The following is a 20,166-nucleotide window of genomic DNA, read 5'->3' on the forward strand; positions in this document are numbered from 1 at the left end:
GTGTAGCAATGTCAGCAATATCAGCACTAAACATAATGTCCACAACTGACCTGCTAACTAACCCTGAAGGGGTCACTCCAGAACCTCCCATCTACAGGAATTCAAAGCTGAATCCACATCGTGTGGATAAGGACACGATAGTAATAAAAATATTACTAACAAAAATTAAACAACTTCAAACAGAGATGTTAAACAATACAGATAAGACAATGTGGAGTGGGTACAATGTCTTTACAGTTTAGATGCAACTCAAATTGACAAACAAAAGTGTAGTTTTGCCTATTATCTTTTTACTTGAAAAGGTTTTAGTTGCACTTAATTGTTTTAAAACAATCTTTGCTAAAGTAATCAAAAATTAATAGTTTTAGATTGCACAAAAATTTAAAAATATTTTTAACAATAATGATAAAACTTAAAACTGACTAGACCTCACAGAAACTCACAAATTCACATTTCCATGTACTCTGATGACCAACAGTAAACTTACCTGGTACACTTTTGACAGATTTCAATTTTAAATTCTACAACAGGGTGTGTCAGAGAAAAACACACACGTGTTCAATAGCCATTAATTTTTTTACATACTGTTGACAACATTTCTATGTCTAATAAGACACATACTGTCATAAAATTATGGTAGTTCTGTTTTACACCCAGTTTACAACATTAAAAAAAGTAATCACTTTGAAGCTTAATAGAAAAGTGTATTCTCAATTTCACAATACACAAAGTATGTTAAATCTAACAATGATGCTTGAAAAAAGTTTCTCAAATCAATTTCACTGGAAATAAAATAAATACATATTTATGTAGAATTTAATAAATTTAATGTTTTTGTAAAACATTTGTCAAACTATAACAAGTAATGACAAAATTGGTTCTTCCATTTTTTAAAAATAAATATTAAAACATATATATTAGAAAATGTTTTTTCCTGTATCTATTACGTTGTATGTGTCTATATATATTATTGTATTATTGTGATAAAACACGTATATAAACGTTTTATCACTAAAATGCAATAATATATACCTACTGATCATTTTTTAATTAAAATTAAATTTTAATTAAAACACATTTCATGTGTTGTGATTTCCTCATTTAATCATCAAATTATTTCTTTGAAATATTAAGATACTTATACATTTATTTATGTCAATTTATCTGCATTTAAGTTAAATGCCTGTCCTATTGCCATCTATGCATATTTGTTTAGCTTAATACATTGTACTTTCATGATAATTTTGGTAACATAATTTTCATCTTTACATGATTTAACAAACAGTGATCATTAAATTTCCTAAAATTTACACTTACATTTTCATATAACACTTTAGTTAATTGTCTACGTGTAGAAAAAGATTGGTAACAACTTTCTCAGGACAAAACAAATACATCCATCATTCTCACAAACTAATCTGATATAAGCAATTCTTTGTTTTAAATTGACATTTGAAACATAAGCCTTAACAAATATAATCACTAGAAAATAAACAGAGATGATGTTTGATGAACAATTTGAATTATCTTTCCATCCATCCTTCACATCTATCTACATAACTCCCTCCTTCCTTCTCAAGAGAAACAAGGAAAAATTATTTACCCATAATTATAAGAAGTGTGGAAGTAACAGGATCATTTATTCCAGTTGTACAGTATGTTACAGCATCTGTTGAGCCAGCTGGGATAACCCCTAAGCAGATCAGTGGTGTAACAAGAGAGCTGCTCGGCAGGTTATAGTTAACTCCAGCTTTTTTCTGGGTTCTCACAAGGAGACCATTTAAAAGTTCACTGAACATCCCATCACCGCCAACACACACTACACTGCAAAAGAAGCAAACACAACTTTAGCAATAAAAATGTCATTACTTCCAGTACACATACCATGCAACAGCAGAATTATCATATACTTAAACATCAAAAAAATTATTTTGTAAATATGCACAATGCTTCATCATAAACAATGCAATTTCAGCACAAGACAAAAACACTTCATGAACAGTTTCATAGGTACCCTAAATATCAATGTTGGTAGACCTCAAGCTCCAAGCTATTGTACTTTCCATCAATTATACTCTTATATAATTAACTCTTTCAATAACAGTAATTCAAAGTACTTGGGGAGGGAGACAAGTAGCATCCTAGCATACGGCCTTGCATTGAACACTTACCAATTCTACAAATAATCATCACGTTCTAGTAAAAAAATGTCAATTTATTTTAAGCCAGAATGGCTAAAATTACAAAGTTTCAATCATAACATATTATAAAGATAAAATAACACTCATTTCTTAATTAGATGTAGAAAAATTAAAGTTTAATCCTTTCATGACTGAGGTTGTTTACACTCATTTGTTTGGTAATGTAATTACCTCCATTGTGCTTTCAAGGATTATGGGATTGTACTGTTCACCAGCTTCCAATTTTACTTAGTTTTAACAATCACTTTACATACAGTATTTATAAATTGTTTAACAAATTACCATAAAAATATCTAAATTATCATAAACCTATTATTAAAGCAGTGGTAATTTATTCAGCATTTCTTTATTATTCAAATAACCTTCTCAAAGTTTCTTAATATTATTTTAATTTAATTTTTTATGTCTAAACTATTAAAAATGTTTTACACTTTCCATAAAAATTTTCAGACTAATATTTTCACAAACATTGAAATTTTTTCTATATTTAGCAAGGAATGTTAAACAATGTGAACTTGTCTTTCCATTCATGGAATGTTTCTTACAATGAAAAACAAAAACAACTTAGGTTAGATGATTTTGATACATTTTAACTTTTTTTTCCCTCCTTGTCCTCTTTACTAGACTTTTTGTTTCTAATGATGTTAATTTTTCATACTTTTGAATGTGTTTTTAAAGACAGGTAAATGATGTAATGTTAGAAATCCCAAAAGTAGAAGCAAAAACACAACTGGGATAACCTTGTTAAAGAGAGGAAAAGAACCATGACATGTGGCATTAATTATGTCAAACAATCAAATGAGTGCACTCCTAGAACACATCACTTGATATTCATATAGCTGAACCACAGTTGACTAAACACACCAGACCAAAGAATGTAAAAAGGCTCAAGTCTAACGAATTAGTCAAAATTAGTTCTTTGATCAGCCGAAAGTGATAAAGCCTCAGAGTTTAAAACAACCAAATGCTACAAATGTGCAAGACCTCAAACAAAAAATGTGTCAACAGACGGAAATGAAATCATAGGTAAAACAATATTGTAAAATGTACTTACTAACTGAAAGATTTGGTCAATATTACATTAAGAAGTGTAGATCACATGTAGAATGTGTTTAAAACATTATTAACTGCTCTTCAGATACTAAAGTACTGAACCTCTATGACAAGATCTAAGAGAATAAGTACAAACACAAAATGAAATGTGTTTTTACTAGAATAAAAAGAATATCTCTTCCAAACTTCTGTAGAAAATGGTCGATTAATTTTACATCTTACAACTGGCCTCCATTCAACTTACCCATCAAAATGTTCTATATCAATCTCCTGGATCATGTTCCGTGCATGGTTAGCATACTGAGTAACTAAAACAAAAAAAGAGGTATCTTAAAATAAACAACTGTGATCACCTGCTTACTATCAGAACACATAGAATTTCTTTTTTAACCATTTATATACAAGCACATCCACTGGATGAGAATCTAACTTCTCTTTGTTAACCCTAGAATTACAAATGGAATCCAAATGGACCCTACTAGCTTTTAGAAAACATTTTTCTAAACTATTTATGTACCAAATTGCTTGTGGTCCATGACTTTGTTGATCACAAGGTCCTTAATAGCATACAAGATGCACAAGATTTAACCCACAGACTGCTGATTCGCCTTATAGGGTACAGTCCACCTCCGGCAGTTGAATGCGAGTGTGCCATATATGGTGTATGGCTTGTAAAAATTCCACTCATGTTTAGAGCAGCCGTAATCAATGGGGTAAACAAAAATAACATTAATACTGAAATTAATTCCACTAAAACTTTGGGATCTATGATGTATTTTACGTGGAAAATGAGTGATTTCACCCAATTCTTTTTTTTTAACAGTTTTTTCAGTTAGTGTTTTAAAAGACAAAAACATAAAATTATTCAATTTAAGTACAATATATGAGCCTTACTGAAAGTGAATGATACAAAAACAAATCACTAACTTAGCATTAACAAACATATGTATATTTACTGGTATATTAAGAGTTAATTGTGAACAGGTATCAGGCAATGACCAATTCATTTTGTGTGGTAACCAGTAAAATAATTAATAATTGGTCACTGTGACTGGCAGTGGTTTGTCCTAGTGGCAAGGCTGGATTAAGTGTGAAACTGTTATTTTTATAGATATCTTTCAAGAAAAAATTAATCATAGCAAAACGAATCCTTTAATGTTACAGCATGATTTTTAATTAACCATCTTTTCACAGGCTCAGTCAAGTTGACTGATCCCATATCTAAGGCTGTGTGCCAAAATTTATATTCATGTTTGTTAGTCCTACCATTTTCATTATTAAGAATGAAGAAAAAGAAAAAAGGCAAATCAGCACTATACATTCCCTTATTGATCTGAAACACCATAAATCAGATCTCTTCTAACTTTTTTTTTCAAGTGGGAAAAATTTCAAAGACTTTAATCAGTAATGATATGACAACCTTTCCATCCCAGGAGTCATCCTAGCAGCCCTCCTCTGAGCACTTTTCAATAATTCAATGTTCTTCCTAAAGTAGAAGTCCAAGACTGAACACAATACTCCAAATATGGCCTAACTAGTGACCTATTACCGTGATTCTCAACCACTAGGCCATGGAATGTGCTTTTATGGGTCACCATTGGCTGGGACAAATGCAACTGCTTTAAATTTGTATGTCATGAAATGCAATGTGGGCCTTTACTATTATATCAAATAACTAAGTAGACCTTGAGGTGCAAATGACTGAGAAACCCTGACGTATATACAATGAAATTATAACCTCTTAAGACTTCCATATAATATGTCTGTATTGGATACCCCAGGGCTTTGTACTTGGGCCTTTGCTCTTTTTGATTTACATCAGTGACATAGGTGAAGGAATGGTCAATACTTTACCTAAATTTGTTGATGATATTAAGGTCTTAGATGTTGCTTGCTATAAAGAGGATTGTAAAACTTTATAAAAGGATTTGGATCAGTTGATGAGTTGGGCAAAGTTTAGTTTAGTTTACCGTGGCAGTTATTTCGATTTAAACCTTTTAACCCCAGGCCAAATTAACTTTAAATATAAACTTTGACCAAGGGTCAAAAGTAATCGGGTGTGTTCAGAAATGTTATCTCTTCACCCTGCTCATGTACTATGTGTATTGTGAAAAAAATATAAATAAATAAATAGATAAAATAAAAACAAATAAAAGAAATCATGGTGGATTTTAAATCTAGCTATGAGACAGGTAGCACCGATCACAGTAATGGTGCTGTAGTTTAATGTGTCTTCTTGGATGGTTTGGGAGGTTCCAATAATTACACTATTAAAAAAACAACAACAGGGGGTTGGGCAAATAAATAACAGATGCCTTTTAAATGTAATAAATGCAAAGTAATGCATGTGGATCAGCATGATTTGAATTATGAGTATAATTTTGAAAGAAATAATCTTATAAGTGTTATGGAAGAAAAGGATATTGGTGCTCTGGTAGATCCAAGCAGTGTACTGTTTTAAGGGGTAAGGCAAATAGGATTTTACATTATATTCTTGTGACTTTAATCCAGTTTGATTGAACTCTATTTATAACAACACCTCTGCTTTCTTCCACCAAGCAACTTTTCTGTCTAGTTAGCCAACTTATCCCTTCTCACCTATAGATTTTTTTCTAACAAGCCTTTCATGTGACACCTTTTCAAATGCTTCCTATAAATCCAAATACACAAAATCCATACCCTAAAATACATAACCAGTAACATTTTTAAAGAATGTTACTCCTCTCTCATGTCTCTTAGTCTTATATCAGTTATGGGAAAGTTTTACCTATCTTGAATATTTAAAAATCTATTTTCAAAAATCTTCCATATTTTATCAGTATCTAATTAATTCAGTTGTCCAATTGACAACAGATAATTTTTGTTGAATCCTTTCAAAATGTACTTTTCTGAAATTTGTAACCAAAATATCATAATTCCTGATTTTCTTATGCAGTGAAACATCATACCTAATTCAGCAATGATCATTTGCACCCAGATTTTTCCTCATCTTTACCTTCTCCATCATTTCAATTTCATAAGTCAACAATAAATCTAAAATGGCATATTCCTAGTATGTTCCCTGATCAGTTGCAGAAAATGATTCTGAACAGATCCTAAAAACTCCCATCTCCTTCTTGGTTTGACTCTAATATTTCCAAATCTATATGTCACAAATTAAAATCCATCATAATTATGACCTCACTGATCTTAGCTGCACTGCAGTTTTTTCATCAGTTTCATCTGGTGATTTGTACCAAATTCCAACTAAAATCCTTCTCTCCCTATATCCACTGACAGAAACTGAAGGATTCAATCTCTTTGCTATTACCTTAGATATCCTCAGCAATAGGTGTCTTGAATCAGGTGTCATAACCCAGTTTTCTAAACATCTGATGGTTCATCAGGAAGCAGTCAAATAATGCCAGACTTTTGATTCTTGTTTTAACAGAAACCATTTGACAATGTTTGAATATTAATCACACATTATGTCACTCGTATGGAAAATTCAGTCTTTTGATTTGTATAATGCCCATTACTTAAACATAAGTTGTATACAAAAACAACAACATCAAAACATTAATATGCAGTAGCTCCTTCCATGCACTGGAGCAGACCATTATGAGCGAGCAGGGGTGCAGATACCAGCTGCACTGTTTCAATAAAATGTACTGTATACGAGATGTAAGAGAAGCTCTGTGGTAGATTAAGTATGAAACTGAGCAAGTATGCTAATACTAATAATTTTAATGTTGAAAAATGAACACCAGTATAACTACACTCACTCTCCTTCCCCATAGCATATCTTTAATTAATCAATAATGTTGTTAAAAAACAAAAAGGTGACTGATAACATTCTTTCTTATATATATATATTTTTTTTTATCATTAAAGGTCTGTATATATTTTCTAATTGAAATGTTTGTGTTACTCTGTTTTCCTGCTTATATATTATATTTATTATGTATGTTTAATTAACCAACAACTTTATACTAAAGAGACAATGACTGTTAATTTATCTATAATAGTGTAAGTAAAGATTTGTTTTGCTTAAATCAAATGATATTATTTTAATTGGCTGAAACAGGGTTCCCTAGCAATTCAAGTTTACTGTTTGTACTATAAAAGTATCTTACATAGCATCCAAGAAATATACAATGTGCATATTTTATTTGAGATATAAAACCATGATTACTGTTCTATATAATGCATTTTCAAACTACACGCTATTGTTTTATTTCATTTATACATATTACCTGTAAAGTATAAAAAATTTTCAATGAAATATAAAATAGTCATTATGGTTACTTAATCAGTAAATTATGCAAATTAGTACAAGCAAAGGTTTGAAATTTCATTTGATAATGTATTCTGAACCTCTGAAAGTCAAAACCTACCATTTGTTAGACTTACCTGTATCTGTGAAGTTATACATAATAATCTATTTCTATATATATATAAAATAGCCAAATGTCTGTCATGCTCTGTATCTACTGAAAAGTTACTTGTACAAAAACAATTACATATCAAACTGCTTATTTTCATGAGTAAATTACAGAAAAATTATTGATTTTTTTACAATTCCTAAAAGTTCATATCAATATCAACATTGATATGTCAGTCTTCGTATGTGCTGAATGTTCAATCTGTGAAAAAACTTGTTAAAAACAAATATGGGACTTCCTCTATCAACTGATTGAAATAGATATTTCAAAAATAGAAGTACGAACATAAAAAAACACATATAGAGAAGCACATGTTTTATTATATGTTTTTTGTTGTTCATTTTATACATATTTTTCTCATGTTGGCATTATATATATTTATCTGGTTTTCTAAGTAAGCTGTACATTAACAAATTTCCTTAGGATTCAGAGCACCAAAATATTATCATCATAAATCAAGCAATGCCAACTAACTGTTATGGCATGAAAACTAAACAACAACTTATAAGATTTATGTAGAGGAGAACCTGTTCTTTCCATTGGCTATAAATATGTCCATCAGCCACGTAAAGTCGATTAACAAACATGCTTGAAAATAATGGTGTGAAGGTTTCTCTGGTAGGTTAAAGAAATTTATTGATGAAGAAAGTAGAAAGCTCAAATTATGTCCATCAGTCATGTAAAGTCGATTAACAAACATTCTTGAAAATAACAGTGTGAAGGTTTCTCTGGTAGGTTAAAGAAATTTATTGATGAAGAAGGTAGAAAGCTCAAATTTTAGATTATTGCTTTTAATTATGAACAGTTTGTGTTTGTAACTGGTTGGAAACTACAGCAACCTATTTTGATCTTAGAAAATTTTGAAGTAATGAAATTGGAGCTCAAACACTTCACATGACATAGAAAAACGAAGACCAAGAGTTTTTAAATATATTTTTTTTTAAATTGAGACTTAGTACACATGCACTAAGATAGTTGCCCCTCATAGATTTTTCAGCCAGTCGGAATGACCAGCAGCTTTTGTCTCTGCTGATCAGAAGCTTAAAAAACAGATTCTGATCAATATTTATCAGTTAATGGAAAATCTGTTAATCTTAAGCATTAAGAGTGGAACAATATGACATATACAAAAGTAGACGATAGCTATTTAAGCTACTTTATTTTCCTATTCCAAGCAAAGTTCTTGACTATTTTGACATTTCAAACAAGCAGGTAGGATCATAAACTTTGGTTTTATAAACATCTAGGATTGGATGTGTTTAATAACTAAATAATGTTTCACTCTGAAAAACAAAATAAGCTAATTAAAGAAAGGAATAATTGTAACTTTTATGTAATGGCTCTTGTTTATACATTTCAAAAAATAAAAAATAAATTTCATGTTGATATAATATATAGCTGACCTCATATTGCATTATTCTTTGTTTTTTATTTTTTATGTACACTTCTCTAGACTTGGTAAGTTAAGCATATTCCAATAAAGAATGTACAAGCTAAACAGACAAATAACATTTATAAAGCTGAAAACAACAAATTCACTTATGGTAAATGAGCTAGTCTATAAAATACTCAAATTTCACAAAATAAATAATAATTAAAGTTTGGTACTACTATTTCAAACAAATCTTACTTTTCTTACCTGAATGTGACTAAAAGAGACTAAAATAAGATGCTTTCTTTAATGTATACAATAAAATGAGCTCAGTAACATTATAACCTGATTAATATATTTTGGTACGATATTATAAACTTAATTTGCTAATTTTTTCTAATTTTCCCTCTACCATACTTGCCAACTTTTAAAAATTCTCATGGGGAAGATTTTGTGCAACTCGCAACAAATCAAACAATTTCCAATCACGCTTGGTTTAGAACGATAAATATGTCTTATTTGTATAACTGGTTTTCATTGGCTAAGAAGAAAGTGAAGCCCGATTTCCAGTATGACTCATGTGTTTACTCAACTGGTTTTGCTATACAGAACAAACAACTAGCTGATATTTACCGGGAAATTTTTAATGTACGAAAAAGTTAATTACAGTTACACAAATTGGTAGATTTCCAGAAAAATAAAAAAATTGGTGTACATGCCTAAAATTGGTAGAAATAACAAAGTTTTTAAAAGTTGATCAGTAGATTGGGTCAAAGGTCTAAATTTGGGAAACTTCCACCAAAATCATGAGAGTTGGCAAGTATGCTCTACCATACGCGAGGTATTTAAAAAAAAAAAGTATAAAATTCTTTACCTACAGTTGTACTTACCAATAACCTCTATATCAATGCCAGCAAGCTGAAGAAGAGGAGCCACCTTCTTTTCAAATATTTGAAGTGCTGCTTTTTTACCTCCATAGGGGTTGATAAATATTAGTAGTCGGTGTGGTCGATTAAGACCTATAGATATAAACAAACCTTCACTCCTTTGTCATAACAATTCTCCACAAGTGCCCATTTCTTGTATAAAGTACTTTTTCTAAGATAAACATTTTATTTTTCTTTACAGTAAACTATTAGAAACTCTTTGTGAACAGTTGACCTGACCTGAAAGCAATGCCTCATCTCCAATGTGAAAGCTAATGTTGTGGAAGAAAACCTTTTACCACAAAAAGCCAATGTGATAAAGCTGGGCATATCTTCCTGTACCATTAACAAGATAATAAAATAGAATGTGAAGATGATGAGTAATCTCATGCCAAAAGTTTCAAAGCTTATAGCCACATCTCAAAGTCAATTTGGCTGTTTTCATATAAAAACATGTCTGTTGGATTTTTGTCTTTGGTCTGCTTAAACACAGCCTGAGAATAAAATGATAAAAACCCTATAACTCAAGTGCTTTTGAAAGATGGACCTTTCTTCCACAGAGGCAAAAAGGGAATAGTGGTGTTACCTCTAAGTTGCACAGCTGCAAAACAACCAATCAAGCACCACACACACATCCTCAGAAATGGTGTGGAGCCTCAACACATTGATGGCCTTAATGACGCTGGCAGTTGATAGACCTAAAGCCCAAATAACCAACTGGTTGCATTGCAAAGAGGCTTAATGATCCAATAGGGTCGATGGTCTAAAAATACCCACCCACCAAAAAAAACAACAACTAACAAACTGGTAGCACACATCTGCACAATGCCTTGATACTGGTGCACATGAAAAAATTAATTCTGCACATGGATTGATAAAATTAGAAGAAACATTGGTGGTGTAACCAATGAGTGATGTATAAAGGGAGTTTAGCGAGATCAGGAAGGTTACCTGGGCTTCCAGAAAGTTTTTTTTGTATATTTTCCAATGTAATGTTGCAAGTATATCTCATTTACAATGCAATACAGCCAGAAATGAGAGCATTATGTAAAAAGGTGATAGATATGGTCAAGAAAAACTATACTTAATTGTTGTTAACATAAAATAAAGGTGACAAATGGAGACTGACTGAAAATGAAATGTTAAGCAGATCAATTTCTAAAGACAGGCATGGAAAATTATCATAAATAAATAGTGAGTATTAGAAAGATCATGGATAAATACTGAGAGTTCACACTACATGAAAAAACTAAAACATTTTTTGACAGAGAACAAACCAATGATTGGAGATCACCGATTCCAGGATCTAGATTTATTCCACAAGGTTGAACAGTATTTAGATAAGCAATCCAATAAACTTCTTTAATCTCTCTATTAGCTTTAGTTTTAAAGTCAGTTTCAATGCTGATAAGAGTAACATCATGAATAGAATTACTGAGTTAGTTGAAGTGTTGAGCAACAGGGAGATTTTTTTTGGTGTTAACAGAAGACTTATGGTTTCTTGGGTTATGCGTTTCAGAGAAAAAACAATCAGTTGCTTTTTTGGACTTGCAGGTTTGACAACAATCTTTATTACATGGATGACAACCATTCTTTGGTGGGATGTAATTCTCTTTTTCATGAAGAGGGATATCTTTTAGACTTCTGCTTTTCCAGAAGGAGACAAAATGAACTTCAGGAAATATCAGTTTAAGGTGATCATTCAGTTGTAGAAGATGAAAATGTTTTTTCAGAATGTGCAAAACATTTCTGAGTTTCAAGTGATAAGTATTAACAACAGGAATTCTATTTGAAACTTTAGTATTACTCTGTTTTAGGATGTTTTTCCATTGAGTGTTGTTAGCCTTTTCGATCTGTTTGTCAATTTTGATGTCTTTATATCCTCTTTGTAACATGGTTTGTTTTAGATCCTTGATGTGCTTTCTGTAATCTGCTTTATCTGAACAGATTTTCTTTATTCTAAGAGCTTGACTGTAGGTAATGTTCCATTTAGTGTGAGTGGGGTGACAGCTTTTATAGTAAAGATATTGTGGTCTGTCTGTAGGTTTTTGTATAAGTCAGTGAGTAAAATTCCATCATTTATAAAGACAGTGATGTCAAAAAAGTTAATTTGGGTGGGAAAGTAATCAAAGGTAAACTTGATTGTTTTGTGAAAGATGTTTGCATATGAAATAAATTCTTTAAGTGATTCAAAGCCGGCTGTTCAAATTAAAAATATGTCATCTATGTAATATTTCCATGTAAGAGGTTTTAGTTAGTTGTAAGAGTTGGCTTTCAATATTACCCATAAAAACAGTGGCATAATTAGAAGCCATTAGTCTTAGAAGATGGTGTTCAAGAACGGTGGAGGATATGTAGAAAGTTTGTCAAGATATATGATCTACAAATGGCCTCATTATCATTCACAACAGAAACTGTGGTGCTGGGCATTATTTGTAATCATGGCCATCAGGTTAAGCACAACTGATGACAGCAGAAATAATTCCAAAGACAGAAAAGGAATTAAACATCATTCTTACAGATTATGATTAACCCTCAGTATAAGTCTGATTTTTAATAATTCAAAAGATAAAACACGGAAAACCTGGAAAATAATAATGAAATTTATTTATAAAATTGTAGTAGGCTAAATTATAAAAAAAATATTTGGTAGAGAAACAAATAAAATAAAAGGAGCATAAAATATGTTTTGTAATAATTTTAAGGAAAATACACCACAAAATCTTCATTATTCTTAAACAATAAAAAGCAAAACCTTACCATACTAATATTGATAGTGTAGGAACTTGCATTATATATTGTTTACATGTATTTACTATTTATGCTGGTTTACACTATATGGAAAACACTATTTTAATAAGTTACAAATGTATTCCATTATCTTCATACTTAGGTCTAACATTTATATGCATAACTAGAATTGTTCAGTCATACATTAAAAGACTACTTTTCATACTCTGAATACTACGGCTAAAAACAAATTCTCACCTTGTAAAACTTTTTTTGCTGCCCCAAGTAACTCTCTCACCACAAAACCTTTCTGTGGATGGAAAGTCACTGTAGCTAATCTCCATTTATACTTGCCACATCGTTCAGCATAGTAGAGTTTCACTGCTCTTGCTTGAAGAGGAACCTGCTCTCCAAGTCCAGTCCTACATTGATCAGGATTGTATTGACAATACTGACACTTTACATGTCTTGCAGAAATATCACAGTCACAAGGAGACAAAGATATAACTTCTTCCCATGGCAGTACTGTCCTGACTAGTTAGAAAATGAAACAAAAAACTATAAGACAGAATATAAAAATCTTTAAAATGTGGTGCTCTTAAGAAACTTTAGCCAAAACTACAATATGTAGTTTGTTAATTGTATAACAATTTCACATGCCATTTCAACATAATCAAAACTCTCATTGTATGTACAGGATGTCTGAAAATTATACAACATATTCCAAACCTAAACCACAACAAGACAGTCACAGTTACAAACTTATGGTTTGTAGTGGATGAAGGGCAGTTTTCTGCCACACACCATCTGTCATCAAGACACCTCTAAACATGCTCTGTTGCTAGCCATCAAGATTTTGAGTGATGTTCGATCATCATCCATGTGTTGGATGACACACTAAGACATCACAGTAACCACTGCATCTCAGTGTCTCAAGATCAGTCACCTTTGTGTTGTAGACAGCATACTTCACCATAAGCCCCCAAAAAAGAAGTTCACAGTAGTGATGTCTGACAACTGTGCCAGCCAAGGAATCAATCCATCATAGCTCCATTCTTGTGTAACATGCTTCCTGACTCTTGAAACTGTCAGTACCACTTCTTGATAGAAGTTTTAACTGGTGGATCTTTAAGATATACTCTACAACATTGTCTTTGCACTGGAATGGACAATTTCACTTTTGCTATCCACAGGACACACATAGCCTTCTCCGTCACTAGGTTTATTAATGGCATATTTACTGAATGTGCATGCTATTCATGTAATTACACATATTACAGAAAATATCGCATATATGTGCCTTTAATCCATCACTCAATACAAGTTCGTAACTGTTACTGTTTTGTTGTGGTTAAACTTTACAATATGTCCCATAACTTTCAGACACCCTCTGTGTGTAGGTGTGTACTACTTTTATTGTTACAAAAACATTGTTCTATGTAGCAGGTTATGCTCATTAGAAAGAACTTTAAGTGATTGAGAACATGATGGTACATGAAGTGCTAAAGCAGAATCCACCTACATTTTATGGAGAATTCAAGTATAAGAATATTTATGACTAGACTCATTTCCTATTAACAAATTATTAACTATAAAGATTTACTTTACAAGTATGGTTCAGGAAGTAAAATTCATTAACAACTAATTCTACAAATGAACAATAACAGAGATCCTGTAATAAGCAAAGAAATCCTTAGATATGATGACTTTTCATAAGATCAGGTATGTCTGGTTGGTAGTGCTGAGTAGATGTACTTTCAACTTGACTATATTCAAAGATTCGATTTAACAAATGAGAATGAGAACACCCCAAATTTTAGGCTTACCACTGAGCCACCAGGGTCATTAATTTTAAAGATAAATTAAAGATTCTTAAGTAATATATGCAGCAATAAATAACCTTGATTCTTGATCAAAATAACAATTTTTAATATTTATCACTTAATGACTTGAATTTATAAATAAGCTAAATATAAAATCTTTCAAGCTGCAAAAAATTGCTGGATAGTTTTCAAATGCAAATCTTTTAAGGTACAATCCTGCATCTGGTCAGCTGGAAAACAAAGAATGTGTGGAAAAAAATATGTTTATACGATCCTAAATGATTTTATGCCTGAGACAAATCACACGCGAGTTGCATCAATTTTTTGTGGAATTTATCAGAACATAAACATATAGCAAGAAGAAATAAAACATAAACATATTTACAGTGAAAAATATAAAGTATTCTACTGAATGTATTTATATATCAGAAGTGTAAGATGCAAAATAAAATAGGGGAGACTAAAGGTTTATTTGATCGAGTGAAACAAAATACTACAGCCAAGGTGCTGAGCTCGCCTTAGGGCCCTGGAATGCACTCTTCTCCTATTCCCGAGAGTAATTTTCCTAATTCTGATGCATTTTTTACTGCGACATGTTTTGATGAAACGAGTGAGAATTGTCATGTCCAATACCCAAGAAACTGCCATGGTAGCGAAATTTTTCAATACTTAGCTATAGGGTAGGCACCAAGAGATTTTAAGTAAAGCTGCTGACAAACCTGGTGACTTTTAATAGAATTGAAAATTAAGTGTAATAAGTAGTGTGAAATTGTGAAGTGAATAAAAAAACTTGTAAATTCATATACATATGCTGAATAAATAAAAACAGTTATGGTTATGTTTCTCATTTTCCATGGGAGTTGGGGTTGGGGGGCAAGTACCAAATATTTTTATTTTATTTTTAATGTCAGAGATCATATCCAGTAATATTCTAGCAGCAAGGTAGCATTTATAATTTATTTCTCTATTGCAGATAGTGGCATCTAACTACTGACAATGTGGAAGCATCATTAACCTTTAAAAGAATGAGACAAGTATAATTTAACCTGTGTATTATAAGCCAAAAAAATAGTGCACAAAAGGATTGATCACTATTGCTAATGTTACAAAGAGCACCAGAAGTTTTGAGATGTGAAATACAAATACATGATAGGCTATTAACAGTGTTAGATTAGTCTCCCAAAGCATCCCTAGTTTGGCACAACAACTATTATGCTATTTATACAAGTAGATAAAAAATACAGACTAAAGAAAACCAATATTCTAGAATGTACTGCTTCTTGTGGTTCTGGCTATCAGTCAACATCTGTCAAAGAAGTATGTGACTATACATAAGGTTTTTATAGCAGTATACTGCCAATTATTGGGAATTGTGCCTCTTCTGTCAAGAATATATTCCAGCCAAAAAGTTGACATCTGTTACCACATTCAATACGAGCCAAAAAATATTGAGTGCAACACTGCTTGATCAGGAGATTGAAATATGCATTGCAGGCATAAATGACCTGATTGCTTCCGAGGGAAAGTACCACTTTACTTGCTACATGAAATTCACAAGAAACATGACTGAACTTAAAGACCAATCACAAAACAGCAACTATTCAAATATTATAAAGATTTGGCTTTATGATGAACTGCAAAATTCTGCTGAACACAGTGATATATTACAGGCATGGGAGGTGTGTAATAGGTACTAAGCAATTGTTAAAGAGTCCAGTATTGAAATTTCTCATTTGTTCAATAATGAAATAACTATCATCAAGATCAAGTTAGAAAAACAGCTTAGCAAAGTTCTACGAAATTTCTATTCTTTGTGATCAAGAACCAACACAACAATGCACTGTACTAGTTCCTATAAAATTTGGTTATGTCCCTGTTTCAATGATGAAAAAATCTGTAGATGAAAAATCTCTCACTATACCTGCATTAAAACCACAGGAAGATGATAAATTTCTCTTCATGATCCATGTCAAACTGAACATCAGAAGCGACATACCTTCCCATTCACTCTACAAAAGTATTGATGTCAGTAAACAATATGCATTAGGCTTTGTGCATGTTTCTCAATCTATTACTTGGTACTCAGCATCTGCTGGAAGAAGGTGAAGATGACAACAATCCACAACATAGTGGCAGAAAAAACAACAACTTTCAGCTACTGTCAAATCCTAAGTATAGTGCTAGATCTTATCTATAGAGTAAGTGGGAATAAATATTTAACACCTAAGCACACAGGGCTGAGTAGGAGTATTCAGTAGGCAACACATTTAAATCAAATCGAATAAATGTTTCATAATGCTAGGCATATCATCAGTTATAGAGACATACCAAAAGCTGATATGGCCTTGGCTGAAAACACACCGAAAACAATGGATGAAAATGGAGCTGTTATTCCTTCAAACCTAGTCAAAAATCATTCTGTATATTTCACATGAGACAAGACTGGCAAGAACAATTTTCACAGTACTCAAGAAGTAGCTTAGAAAAGAGGGCAAACAACTGTTAATCTACCTGATAGCACTGAACTCTCTAAAAATGAGACTCTGACCATTCCAAAAGCTATGAATACCATTTTGACTGCTACATACTTGGCACAACTCATGCACAATTTAAAGAATCTATTAAAGTGAAGTGGGTCAACAATTGCATCAAGGACTGTCCATCAGCACTGAAAGCACAGGCTACAGACATTGCTTTCATGCTCATGAGACAATCAGAAAAGCACAAACCTAAGTGGTCTTGGACTGGATTCAACCAAACAGTAAAATGTTTAAGACAAAATGTTGAAAGATATTCAATAATAATGTTGTATTTGTCAGCTATGCAAGTGTTTTTTATTCATTTCAAAATTTAGAATATGTGATAAGAAGAGAAAAGGAGTCAATTGCAAGTAGATGAGCAATGCTAACACGATTAACAAATAAGAGAGAACATGTATAAATTTATGAATGGAAAACAATATTTTGAATCTGCCAATTGATACTGGTTGATATTTAAGATATATTCTTTAAAACTTGGTACAAAATAAAAACAGTTGTTCATGAAACATTTCTTTTCAGAACATAACTATGACTGAGATAATACAGTTATGGAACACTTGGCAAAAATGGATATCTTATTGCTATATTACTATTATTACAGTAAACTTGATATCTTGCATCTATTCAACAATATTTTTCTTGAGTCATGTAAAATTCATACTTAGTGTACATATACAACCTGTAGCTAATCAGTCAAGGTATTCCTGAGTTCAGAGACAGTGACTGATTAAATAACCAACTAGCTTACATATGCCCGAGATTTTTTTTCCAAGCCCTACCCATCAGAAAATTATAACATTTCACATATTTAAAAAGCTTTTGGTAAAAAAACTGACAATATTTTCTTACAAGCAACTCTTACTTTTGGCTAAAAGCAGCAAATCATAGATACTGAATATGTAATATAGCTGCCATTTTGTTTTTGAAAATTGAGGATCAAAGATTTAAAAAAAAAAGCTTGGCAAACAATATTTTTGAAATCAGCACATATTTCAAAATTCTGCCCCATCTATAAAATGATGTGTGTAGAACAAAGTAACATGTAGAGTATTTTTAGGGCTGGTCCTCAGTTTTAATAAATTCTTTATTGTACAATTAGTTTAACATTATGGACTATGTTAAATTGTTCTAAAACCTTTGTTGGGTTAACAAATCAACATGTTACATTAGTATTTTTTTTACACAGCCAAAAATATGTAACAAAAAACAAGAGTAAGACTAATAATAAAATTACCATCTCCATGGCCAATATCAATTTGAAGTTAAAAATAAAATTCGAGATTATTTTATGTGAAACAACAATATGTTCAAATCACATTTTAACTTCTCAAACAAAATTTATTAAATGTAATCTGTACATAATTTTAATAAGCAAACATGTCAAATATGTAAATTAATTTTGCACTATCTTGCAACAATACATTATCAAAAAATATTTGGTGCAAACTTTTGGTGCATTGTCACATAATAAAACTACTGTAAAACCTAAGACTTTTACTTTTAATTTGGAAAATGCTTTAGTTTATGTTTATGTATTTAAAGTTAAGTTTTTAAAGTATTTATTTCCTGCTGTACTATTCCCCCCCACAAAAAAATAATTAAAAAACAGAATGCTGTCAACATGACAATCGTGAAGCTATATTATTTTATTGCCAACTCCTGGAAACAGCCAAGAAACTGAAACAAAACGCTCCCAAAATCCTAAAGTTTTTTCGCACAAGTACTGCACATTCTGCTGCGTAATACTGATAATAAATTTACAGTAACAGGTTGATCATGATGAAGTTGGAAGTCAAACTGTACCATAATTTATAATTACGGGAAAAGCAACAGCTCATCTAATATTATACTTACGATCTGTCCTTGTTTCCTGTTCCCAACATATATAATCACTGGTTAAACTCACTCGATAAGGTTTATGTTTGACGATGAAACGATTCCTAAACAAAACATTTTGGTTCCTCACAGAAAATTGTCCTTCCGCCATGCTTTGTTACCAGCTGATAATTTGCAGCGCCCTCTGTTTTACCTTAATTTGAAACTTTTGGATCCAGTTTACTTTTTATGGAGTTTTACAAATGGCGAGTTTGACGTTCACGAAGCTTTTTAAAGTTTTTATATAAGAGGATGTGATGAAATAATCACAGTATAAAAATATAAATAGTTTAGGATGACGTATATGTTTACAAAAAATTATTGCTCAGCCTACACTGAAATACTGCGTTTATTATGTTCTCTTACGTAAAACAAAGATAAAACCATTTAAGGACTTGTTACGCCTCTGTTCGTTTGTTAATTTCCGGTAAAAATGCTTTCCGAGAAACTTCAGCGATACAAGTTATTTCTTAATTAAAACTAGTTTATCCTTTCTCGATACAACTTTGCAATACACAGAATTTCCACAGTCACTTTTAACTTAAACACACGCTAGAATTCACAACGATTCACGCTCTTTACCTACGACCACTACCGCTCGCTTGACTCAATTATCTGTCTATCTGCAATCATTCTATCTTCACATTATTTGCCAGGCTTATATACAAAAAAGAGGGCACCTAGAAAAGACTAGAGTTGCCAGGAACAGTCATGATCCTTCTAGAAACTCCAGCGCGCATGCTTCCAGCGTCGTGTGACTTCCGCTGTCGTAACAGACTAAAGAAAGAGATAAACGTTAATGAAGCGTGTTGAAATATTTTATTTCACAAAACTTAGAATAGTTACATTTGTAGTGAAACCTCCCCCTCTCTCCCAAAAATTAACAAAACACTAATTTATATAAAGGGAAAACGTGATAAAACATAATTATATATTAACATCATTTTTATACTGAAGATTATACAGTTGGAAGCGTGAAGACCAATACAATTCCTCTTATTTGCTCATTTTACGCAGAGTGAACAAAAAGGACAAAAAAAAAACGAATGAACCGGAAAGTTTTGCTAAAATAATTATTGTTGTTTATTTTTAAGCAAGTAGCATAGATTTCAGGTTAGAAAGAAAAGACATATTTGGCTATCTGCTGTGTCTACCACGAGGAATCAAACCCCGGATTTTAGCGTTGTAAGTCCGTAGACTTACCGCTGTCCCAGCGACGGAC

General features: G+C 31.7%; 1 protein-coding gene across 2 annotated transcripts in view; it reads right to left on the reverse strand.

Moving 5' to 3' along the window:
- Window positions 1-19,062, reverse strand: part of LOC106470008 (ceramide kinase-like) — a 32,167-nt gene extending 13,105 nt beyond the window's left edge. For both annotated transcript variants that reach the window (XM_013930528.2, XM_022398560.1), the window contains exons 1-5: window positions 18,924-19,062; window positions 12,965-13,240; window positions 9,941-10,069; window positions 3,499-3,562; window positions 1,604-1,824 (exon numbers count right to left, since the gene is read on the reverse strand). In XM_013930528.2, coding sequence (XP_013785982.1) covers window positions 1,604-1,824; window positions 3,499-3,562; window positions 9,941-10,069; window positions 12,965-13,240; window positions 18,924-19,056 — 823 coding nt within the window. In that variant the 5' untranslated portion in view covers window positions 19,057-19,062. The remainder of the gene's footprint in view (window positions 1-1,603; window positions 1,825-3,498; window positions 3,563-9,940; window positions 10,070-12,964; window positions 13,241-18,923) is intronic.
- Between the last annotated feature and the right edge of the window lie 1,104 nt (window positions 19,063-20,166).

Source organism: Limulus polyphemus, unplaced genomic scaffold, assembly GCF_000517525.1.
Source record: "Limulus polyphemus unplaced genomic scaffold, Limulus_polyphemus-2.1.2 Scaffold3769, whole genome shotgun sequence".
NCBI lineage: Eukaryota > Metazoa > Arthropoda > Merostomata > Xiphosura > Limulidae > Limulus > Limulus polyphemus.